This window comes from Lipotes vexillifer, unplaced genomic scaffold (genome assembly GCF_000442215.2).
Source record: "Lipotes vexillifer unplaced genomic scaffold, Lipotes_vexillifer_v1.1 scaffold496, whole genome shotgun sequence".
NCBI classification, from domain to species: Eukaryota; Metazoa; Chordata; class Mammalia; order Artiodactyla; family Lipotidae; genus Lipotes; species Lipotes vexillifer.
This window is the reverse complement of record NW_006786690.1, coordinates 9,248,235-9,259,172: the sequence shown is the minus strand read 5'-3', so window position 1 is coordinate 9,259,172 and position 10,938 is coordinate 9,248,235. Positions and strand designations below refer to the sequence as shown.

Here is a 10,938-nt window from a genome sequence, read left to right as displayed (position 1 = left end):
CTCTAATATGGCAGCAGGGCCAGTCAGTGGGCTGTGTGTGTCCCAACCTTGGCAGGCGTGAATAAAATACCACTAGGTCAGATCCCCATCTTTGACTCAGTATTTCCATCTGAAGAATGTGTGGTCACTCCCACTCTAAGGAGCTCAAAGCCCAACAGCTAGGTTCAAGCTCTTCCTGGTGAGCCTCCCCACTCCCAGCCTGATTCAACTTCCCCTACCAGGGTCCAGATTTTGGCTACGTGACTCGGGAACCATGAGACAACTCTGTGAAGTGGCCTGGATTCCTTTGGGAACCTGGAGGTCAGCCCCCCAGTGGTGGCCAATGGGAAAGAATACCCCCTGGGGAGGATCCTCTTTGGTGGCAACCTGCCTGGGTGAGAGAGGTGTTCCTGGGGTGGAGACTGAGGGTGGGGTGGTGATGGTGGCTGGGGGAGGGGCCATTCTGCTCCTGGAAGAGAACCAGAAAAAATCAGTGATGAAATTGTAGACCTGGATGTGGTGGGGTGGGAGCAGAAGACGATTCTCCAGACACTGTCCACACTTACCTCGGGGAGTCTGAGAAGACCGGAGCAAGCAGAGACGTCAGAGATCATTCAGTCCAACCCTTTCATTTCATAAGTGGGCCCAGAGAAGGTGAGTGGCCTGGGAAAGGTCACACAGGCTGCAAAGTTATGACTAGACTTAGGTCTTCTGATTCAGAAAATAAATAGATGTTGACATCAAATAATAGTTATAGATGAAAAAGTTTTAAGTCTCAGCAGTCCCAGGAGAAATTGCATTTAAATCAATGCTTGTTCACACTATGATGTAAATGACTAATATCAGACCTTGTCCTGAGAGCAAAAGGGAGGTATAGGACATGAAAATTGAGACAGCAGTGACACAAAGAGAGAGTGTAACTGATTATGTCTTGTTCAATATGTGACACAGGGATATTGATGAAAAAGGAAAGGAATTATATGATAATGGTTATTTGCTATGGAATAGACCAAAACTGAGCCAACCAAATTCAGCAAAGCAGTTAGAACAGACTTGTGATCAAATAACAGGTGAAACAAGAAGCTTTGAAGGGGACTACCTGCCCTCAAACACATGATCTCACAGGAAGAGGAAGTTGGGGCCATGCCATTAGATACTTTTTCAGAAGGCAAGAGAAGAATGGGGTTTAAATTCATGAACATAATATGCCGGGGCTATGAGAAAAGATCACCCTCTCCCCTCACTGATATGCAGGAAGGCAAGGCTGCAGCAAGAGAGATGTAAGTTAAACTCTACAAAGAACTGCCCAGCCGGTGATTGAATATGGGGGTGAAATCAGTCTCTTAGAGAATGTGAGGATGGGGTCTGAGGGTGGTTCTGAGGATTTGCCTGGATGGTGAGACCTGGGTGGGTCACTGACCTGGTGTGATTGACCTCCAAGTGGAAAACATGCCCTGAATAAGATGAATTTTTAGATTTACCTTTATATATATATATATATATATATATATATATATATATATATATATATATACACATATTTATTTATTTATTTATTTATTTATTTTAACATCTTTATTGGAGTATAACTGCTTTACAGTGGTGTGTTAGTTTCTGCTATATAACAAACTAAATCAGCTATACGTAAACATATATCACCATATCCCCTCCCTCTTGCATCTCCCTCCCACCCTCCCTATCCCACACCTCTAGGTGGTCACAAAGCACTGAGCTGATCTCCCTGTGCTATGCGGCTGCTTCCCACTAGCTATCTGTTTTACATTTGGTAGTATATATAAGTCCACGCCTATTTATTTTTTATTTTTGGCTGCGTTGGGTCTTCGTTGCGGCACGCGGGATCTTCGTTGCTGGGCATGGGCTTCTCTCTAGCTGTGGCTCACATGCTCAGGAGTCTCAGCGTGCAGGCTTAGTTGCCCCACGGCATGTGGGATCTTAGTTACCCCACCAGGGATCAGACCCGTGTCCCCTGCATTGGAAGGTGGATTCTAAACCACTGGACCACCAGGGAAGCCCCGAGTGTAATTTAAATATATATCTATTTATTGTCTTTCCTGATTACAAAAGCAATGCATTTTTTGGCAGATATTGCAGAAATCTTGAACTCCTGTCATTCCATTTCTGCATATATGTATATTTTTAGTTAACTTTTCTTTTTTAACCCCTTGGGCCCCAGGTCAAGGGGCCACAGGGTCACCCAGGTGGTTCGGGACTTCCTCCACGCACAGAAGGTGCGGCCACTGTGGAGCTCTTTGTGGACTGGTTGGCCGTGGGCCATGTGGATGAGTTTCTGAGCTTTGTCCCTGCCCCCGGTGGGAAGGTAAGAACTCGGGAGACAGCTCTGGCTTAGGGGATGAGCTCCAAGGAGCCATGCTGAGGCCGGGGAGCTCAATGGAATCTGCTCTCTCCACACAGGGCTTCCGGACGCTCCTGGCCAGCCCTAGCGCCTGCTTCAAGCTCTTCCAGGAAAAGCAGAAACAGGGCCATGGCACGGCCCTCCTGTTCCAAGAGGTTATTGGTGGGTATCAGTGCTGTGTCCCTCATCACAGCTTTCCCACCCCCGTCACCTAAATTAAGACACGTCGTGGCTTGAGGGAGGAAGGGCACATTTTAAAACAGGGCTGTCTTCCCAGGTGTGAGATCCCTTGCTCCACCAGACACCACTGTCCATGGCTGGGGCAGAGCTGGCAGGGGGCTCTGTGATGGATGATGGGCTTGGGGTGGGTGTGGACAGAGTGGAGATGTGGCCAGTTTTGTGGGCACGTGACCAGGGCAGCCATACAGGGCCCTCTGCTCAGAAGGGTCCAGCCCTTGGGATTTGATGCTCTGCCCTTCACTGTCTTGGAAATCTTAATAACTTGTGTTTTGTGAGCAAAATCTGATTGATCAATGGAGCATCTTTTGGGGGCTTGGAGCCTGGGCTCATGAACAGTCCCACCCTGGACCACACCTCTCTCTGAGAGAAAAGCTTCCATAGAACTTAGAAGTAAGTTCCCAAGTATAACTTCTCACGTCCCCTTACCACCCCTCACTACCATCACCCCAAAGCCCCAGCTATAAAGTGGAAGAAATACAATTTCCCCCAAACCCATCACTCCCACAAGGACCATGAATAGACTCCTTTGAGCTCAGATGAAACCTGAAAAAGTCCTCAAATCCAAATTTCAGGTACCAGGCAGGGAGAAAGCTATCTTCATCTTTCTTACAAGTACTGCTTTACAGTGAGCACCGTCCTGAGCAGGACAGTGAGGGAATTCACAGCTGTCAGGCCACACACATAGCCACTGTGTGGCTCTGGAGAGCTGATGCCCAGGGTGGTGGCCGTGGAGGCCCAGCACACCTCAGTGGTCACCTACTGTGTACCAGCCCCCAGGCTGTGTGGTCCATGCAGGTTACCCCATTTGACCTCAGGAGAGCCTGTGAGGATCACTGTCACTCTGCTTCACACGCCAGAATATGAGGCTCAGAGAGGGCAAGTCGCTGGCCCAGAGGCCTCAGCAAGAATGCAGTGGAGCTGGGTCTGGACTCCAGCTGGGGTGGGGGGGATGTCAAGCCTGTGGCAGGGGGGGGGTGGCCAGCAAGCCCTCTCCTTTCCCTTGGTCAAGTCTTCACCCCTTCATGAGCACTGGGCTTGGGTTTGAATCACAAGCACCCCCATTTCCTAGCTGCAAGACCTGAGGCAAGTCTTTTTACTTCTCTGAGCCTCAGTTTCCTCATCTGTAAAGTGGGGATGATGATGCATACCTTGTAGGGTTGCCATGAGGCCTAAATGAAGTGCTGAGTGTAGAGCGCTGGAATCAGGGCCTGCACAGGGTAAGAGCTTAATAAATGGCAGCCATGAGGATTGTGAGCCACTGGCTCTGACCTCCCCTATCACGCCCGTCTCCACGGGCACCTCATCAAGGCTGCAGGAAAGCTGGGCCTGGGGGAGCCCCTTTGCCATGGAGTCACCTCTTGGAGGTCAGGTACAGGGTCCAGTAGTGTCCGTCAGGGCTGGCACTGGTGGCAGGTGGGTGACCCAGCTCCCTGTCCCACCACTAGCCAAAAAAGAGCGATCATCACCCAGTGCCCTGGTGGGAGTGGGGGAGGCTGTACATTTCCAATAAAAGGTGTCACCACTTCCGAAGTGCTCAGATGAGGGTCTAAAGTTCATGGCACTGCAGCCACCTGCCCCTGCCGTCCTCACACGCCCAGACTCACATAGTGGCCAAGGGGAAAGGCCAGGGAGCTGCTGACTCAGCAAGACCGGTACCTGCGAACTTGGCCTCTGCCTGGCTGCTTCCCAGAGCAGGTGGCCCTCCCTGCTGGCATTGTTCTCGCCCTGCCCTTCGTGTCTCTCTCTCCTTCACAGGCAATCAGCAGGTCAACGCAATCTCCATCGACCAGGTCCTCTCCAATGAAAACCTCATCAGCTACAATAAGTTTGTCCAGGTACAGGGCCGTGGGCTGTGAGTGGGAGCTGGGCATGACTGGGGACCGGGATGGGGACGGGGGTCTGAAGCTCGCAGTTCATGAAAGCTCAGGCTGGAGCAGGCCCAGACTTTGACCCGAGAGAAGGGAGGGGTAAGCAGGCGCATGTGAGGAGGACAAACATTCCAGGCAGAGGGGACAGCACAGACGAGGCCCTGAGGTGGAACAGAGGGGCCTGGGGTGTTTAAGGACAAGCCAGGAGGCCCACGTGGAGTGCGGGGCGACAGGTCCCACAAGGCCTTGTAGGGCATCACTAGGGCTTTGGCTGTGACTCTGAGATTGGAGGCCACTGGGGGATTTGAGCAGAGGACTTATGCTTTGAAATGATCTCTCTGCTGCTGTGTCGAGAATATATCTTCTATTATGGCGAGGGGTGGGGACTGGTGACAGTAGGTCCCAGCAGGAAACATACGGCACTTGAAGCAGATAGCTGTAGAAAAGTTTAACAAAGAGAATATTTACAAAGACATAGGGAAGATTTGAGGAAATCAACAAAGGCCTGTTCCATATCCCCAGGGTAGAAAGAGGGGAGCCGTCACCACCCCTGGGCCTGGAGGAATTAGGCAAGGAAGATGTTACTGGAACCTGGAGGGGTCACTACAAAAAGAGGCTATGAGACGGCAGCTGGGACTTCACAGCCAACCCACAGTGACCTGACACGGAGGGAGCTGGGGGAACAAAGATCCCAACTGCACTCTCCTGCCAGGCCCCCCACCTTCTGCCAGTGCCCCCATTGGCTGAACCCAACCAGAAGCCTGGGGGTAGGGGAGCCCCTGATTCCCAAGGGTCAGCCTCCTAGGGCACAGAGCAGATAAGATGGGTGACAATGGGTCCAGTAGAGCAAACAGAATATCCAGCACAGGGCCTTCCAAGAAGCAAATGCCAAGCTGGGGGTTAAACATGCAAGGGTTTTATTAGGGGCAATGCTGCAGGAGGCAAAGAGGAAGGGAGCTGGAGGAGGCTGGGCGAGCTGGTCCTGAGGCAAGGAGAGGGAAGGAAGGGTGGATGCATCCTTTACTGCCACACAGTCAAGTTAGGCTCTGCCAAACTGCGGGATTCTGCAAGCCAATCAGCCATCAGAGGGTCCCAGCTCCCAGAAACTGTCTGCCTTAGTATCCTTGCGGAGCTCAGCCACTGGCTGTTAGCAGCTGGTGGGAGGTGTGGCCTCGGGGGGGGGCGCCAGCACAGGAAGGATTTCAGAGCTGGATCTGGGCAGCTGGGCCCTCGGTCAATTCCACTCCCATGGCTGGAGGTCTTCGAGGAGCATTGTCATGGCCGCCACATGAAGCAAGACCAGAAGAAGCCAGGAGGCCAGTGAGGAGGCCGCTGCCGGCAGCCAGGCGGGCGGGGAGGCCTCTCCCCGGGCTGGAAGAGATAGAGGTAGTGGGAGGGGTCCAATCGGGGGTATATTTTGGAATTAGAGCCCACGGGACTGGCTGATGATGGATGCTGAGTGAGAGGAAAGGAGGCATCGAGGATGACCTCAGGGATTTTGGCCCGAGCAATGGGTCCATTCACAGAGTGGAAGAATGGGGCGGGGGCGTGGGTGGAAATGAAGAGGTTGTCTTTGGACCCGTCACATCTGATGTGCCCGTTAGACATCCAGGTAAAGATGCAAAGTGCTGGTTATGCTTGCACGTCTGAGCTCAGCAAAGAGGCTGGGCTCTATAAAGCGGTTGGGAGATAGAAATTTAGGAGTTGTCAGTGTCTGGTGTTTTAAACCATAAGACTGAAGGAGAGGGACTTCCTTGGCGGTGCAGTGGTTAAGAATCCGCCTTCCACGCAGTGGTTGAGAGTCCGCCTGCCGATGCAGGGGACACGGGTTCGTGCCCCAGTCCGGGAAGATCCCACATGTCGCGGAGCGGCTGGGCCCCCCAGCCATGCCCGCTGAGCCTGCGCGTCCGGAGCCTGTGGTCCGCAACGGGAGAAGCCACAAAAGTGAGAGGCCCGCTTACCGCAAAAAAAAAAAAAAAAAAAAAAAAAAAAGAATCCGCCTTCCAGTGCAGGGGACTCAGGTTCGATCCCTGGTCGGGGAATTAAGATCCCACATGCTGAGGGGCAGCTAAGCCCATGTGCCACACCTAGAGAGAAGCCCGCACACCACAACGAAAGATCCCGCATGCCGAAATTAAGACCCAATGCAGCCAAAAGAAAAAAAAAAAAAAAAAAAAAAAAAAGACTGAAGGAGGTCCCCTAAGAAGTGAAGGATCTAGAGAAAGGAGAGGGTCAAGGATGGAACACTCTGGAACACTCTCACTTGAGCCTGGCTAATGGGATAGGGCTATGAGGGGTGGGACACGGGGCAGGTATATTTTGATGAAGGGGCACAAAGAGAAGGTTTGTGTGGAGAGTTGATCTCTGGGCATCCTGCCCGTCCTTAACCAGACATGACCCCTGGGGTTCCCTCCAATACGGGCAAGGTCTCCTACCTCTTCCTTCCTCCTCTCCTAGAGCTGTGTCGACTGGAACCGGGAGGCGCTGAAGCGGGAGCTGGGCCTGACCAGTGGTGACATCATCGACATCCCCCCACTCTTCAAGATGGAGAGAGAAAGGCGGGGGCCTTCCTCCCTGACTTGGTGAGGCCACCACCCATGACTTAAGGTTTCGTCAAATTAAGCTCTGAGCCTCTGCTCCCCAGCGGGCAAGACGATTGGTCGCTGCCATGTTTGGGACTGTGTTGGCTGGTAGCGGCGGCAGGGGGAATCAGAGGTCCCATGGTGCCCAGCAGAAGGACTTCTTATTGGCCGATTGTCGTGGTCACTATGAAATGCTCATTGGCCAAGCCCTTGCTCAGGGGCCATCAGGGAAGGGCGCTTCTCTCCTCCCAGGGACCCACTTGATATTTGTGGAGTGAATGAAAGATTGCATGAGGCTGTGCATGTAAAGCATGTAGTATCCACTGGAATCTCAGGTGCCCATTCTGCTCCCTTTCTCCCAGTAAACAGCTCTTCACCATCGTCCACATATTTAGGGTACCCTGTGTGAGATACACAGGTGATTAAGGCTGCTCCCTGTTCCCAAGGAGCTGCCGGTCAAATCTGTTCAGGGGAAAACTCTCTTCACCTCTCTGAGGATGTGTCCCAACAATCTACTTTGTATAATAGAGTGATGTGGCAGTTCAGAGATGGGACAAAGCACTTCCGGCCCAAGAGGTAGAACTGGAAATCCAAGAGGGCTTCATGGAAGAAGTGGCCTTTGATTGAGCCTTGAGGGCTTTGCCTCGGAAACTTGAACTTGCATCTGGAACACTGGGCCCTCACCCCAGGGGTTCTGATCCAGCAAGGGCCTGAGACACTGCTGCCTTTCTAACAAGCAAGCATCCAGGTGATGCTTGCTACTCTCTGAGGACCACACTTTGAGATCACTGCTGTCAATCACCCGGCTTCCTCCTCCTTCTTTCCCCTATCCTTTCAAGCCCTCTACACCTCCATCCCCCAGAGGAACTAGACTCGCCCGTCATCAGAGGCTTGCAGGGGGCCTGTCCACACCACCATTGCTTCATCCCTCCTTTTTCCCTTCCCCTTTCTGGCTTTTTGCCCTCTTTGATTTCCCCGCTTATAAAGCCTCTCATCACTCCTTTTCCTTCCTGCATCTCTAAGGAGGCCTTGCAATTATGTCTGTGCCCCCAAGAAGCTTGTGCACTGGTCCAGATTCTTGTGTTTGCAGGAAAGAGGACCACTCAAGCCAGCTTCAGCCAGAGCAGAAGATTTAGTGTAAGGACACCAGGAAAGCCAGGGGCAGCTGTGGGGGACGTCAGGGGCACGTGGAACCATTTCTCATCTCTGCGTCTACATCATTCATCCCTCTCCTTCCCTGCCTCTCCTCCCCCATTTCTTGGCTTCCTTTGCTTCTCTGTCCCTGGGGATGAATATTAATATGGCCACATATAAGTATAGACACAGGCAGAGACTGACTCCACTCTCCCACCCTATCAACTTCAAACACCCGAGGAGAGAATCTGATTGATCCAGCTGGGGTCATATGTCTACCCTGGGCCAACTGGCTACAGCCTAGGAGTTTGGGATTCTGTAGCACAGACATGGCAACCACCATGATCCACCGATAAGGAGGGCAGTCACCGGAGAAATAAGTTGTCATTGTGAACTCCGCAGACGTGCCCGTGGCGATGCACAGCTGGCCAGATTTCTTAGCAGCCCAAGTTCTCCCACTGCCTGAAGAGGCGAGTAGCTATTTGCAGGCCTGCCTCAAAGACAAACCCAGGTCCTGCCGGGTATAGTGAGGGTGCTGGGGTGGGAGCCGATGATGAAGTGCCGCCCCTGACCTGGGCTCCCCCTTTGTTGCAGGTGAACATGCTGGTGCTGGGGAAGCACCTGGGCATCCCCAAGCCCTTCGGGCCCGTCATCAACGGCCGCTGCTGCCTGGGGGAGAAGGTGCGGTCCCTGCTGGAGCCGCTGGGCCTCCGGTGCACCTTCATCGATGACTTCACCCTATACCACAACTGCACGGGGAGGTGCACTGCGGCACCATCGTGCGCCGGCAGCCCTCCTCCTTCAGGTGGGGGAACATGGTGCCCTGAGCCCATCCCCCCACCATCCTTTACCCCTGGGGTGGGATGTCGGCCTGGGTGATGGAGACTGAGACAGGCCCCTGAACAATAAGTGTCAAGAGACTCCAAGTTTCCAGATGGAACACCCTCTTGGAAGCCTTTTCCTTAGAAGTGTTCACGCCTCACCTGCAACCCATTTGGTTTTCAGCCTTGATTCCCCTTGGCCTCCCAATAAGAAGGACCTCATTTCTTGTGGCCTCTCATGCGGATCAACGTGACACACGGGAACTCCTCCAAACATCCCCCTCCCCCCTTCCCCCAAATCCTCTGTATGGGGCCTAATTCACTTTGGGGTCTAGAAACATCCATGCATCTCCTCTGCCCTCTTGGCCTAACAGAGGAGGGACCCACAATCCTGCTTTGGTCTGATTGCCTCTGGAGCTACAGGGGAACTAACGTCCTAAAGTCACAGGACAGAGATCCAGCCCATAGCCTCACCCACAGGAAAGGAGCAGAGGCAGGACCAGCATTCCAACTCCCAGGCTCCTGACCAGATGTTGAACGCCACCCCCGCCCAGGGCCCAGCAGGAGCTTTCACATAGTAGGTGCTTCCAGACGCATGTTGAAGCAATGATAGTCACCCCTTACTTAGCCTTAGAAACATCTCATCATCTGATGTTCAGAAGCCTGACTTGGTTCTAAGACCTCCTGGAATTTCTTGGAGATGAAAATATCTGGGGAATTCCCAGAGATTGGTAAGACTGGGCGCAAGGGTGAAAAATGTCCTTCATAATACATGGGGTGCATCAGTGGCCCTGGGGCCTCTCTGCAGGAGGGGAGAGCCCTGGTAAAATCAGTCCTAGGCTTTCTGTTGACTCCTGGTCAATATTTCCATATCCTGCTCTGCCTCAGGAGAGGGGGCCCTGGTGGGGCCGGACCCACCGAGACGGCTCACAAGGGGGCAACTCTGGGAATGAAACGCTCTGAGTGCAGGGGAGTGGGGGGAGGGGTTGGGTGGTTTTCTCCAGATGTGTGTCAGTTACATGTGCGTTGTGTGGGTCCAGCTGTGTTTCCATCCCTGGCTAATAAAGCTACAGAAACACAAACGGTTTGAGTCTGATTTGGCCCCTTCTTTGGGCTTAGAACACAACAGCAAGAACAGAGCAGTTTTTTTTGCAGCTGAACTATTTGCCTGGCCCCCAGGAAGATGAGGCTGAGGAGCCCACATTTTGGTAAGACTGTGAGGTTGCTCCATCTTGGCCACGGGATGAGTTAGGGCCACCATGGACAGTTGCAATGATACGGATGCATAAATGCAAGCCCAGGGGTCAAATGTCGGGCTGCCAGGACCAAGTGAGCATGGTCGGGTGAGGGTCTGGGCTGTGGCCGGAAGGTTGCATCATGAGTGTGGCAGTGAGGGAAGCCAGCGTATGTGGAGCACGGAGAGGCCAGCCACGTGCCCTCAGCGACATCCTCCTTCCTGCCCATGGGGAGGCCATGAGCACCCCATAAAGGCCCCGGCGGGCTTGCTTTAGAACCCCAGGAAATCGCTCTCTTTGCTTGCCCCTTCCAAGCCCTGTATTCTCTCTGGAGACGCAAAACCCATAAAAACTCAAGCTGGCCCTAGGGCTGGGTTACTTCTGGGTGGTCAGAGAAGGTACCACAGCCTTCCCCAACTCCCCCTCCTGGCCAAGGTTTACTTAGAATCTCTGGAACACACTCCCAATGCCCCTCATGTGACCAGATTTTGACATAATAAGCTCACCTCCAAGGGAGGCTGAGATAAATGAGGTTGCTGAGGAAATCATAGTTTTTGAAAGGGTTTGGGCTGGGGTACATAGAAGGCAAGTGCCTCTAGAAGGCAAGTGCCTAAAATTGGAAGAGCTGGGATGAGTTTCCAAGCAGGCTTTTCTCACCCCCGGATGCTCTCAGACTGGCCAGCGGCCTCTGGGTGGACCCAGCAG

General features: G+C 53.0%; 1 protein-coding gene across 1 annotated transcript; it reads left to right on the top strand.

Annotated features, from left to right (window-relative positions):
• Positions 1 to 203: 203 nt before the first annotated feature.
• Positions 204 to 9,004, top strand: LOC103075848 (protein-arginine deiminase type-3; the record flags this gene model as incomplete). Its single annotated transcript, XM_007472230.1, is given in 10 exon segments — positions 204 to 269; positions 271 to 374; positions 2,174 to 2,235; positions 2,238 to 2,317; positions 2,413 to 2,515; positions 4,349 to 4,428; positions 6,919 to 7,012; positions 7,015 to 7,043; positions 8,772 to 8,922; positions 8,925 to 9,004. Coding segments are annotated over 10 exon segments (849 nt in total), but the record flags the coding sequence as incomplete, so codon positions are not given.
• Positions 9,005 to 10,938: the final 1,934 nt, after the last annotated feature.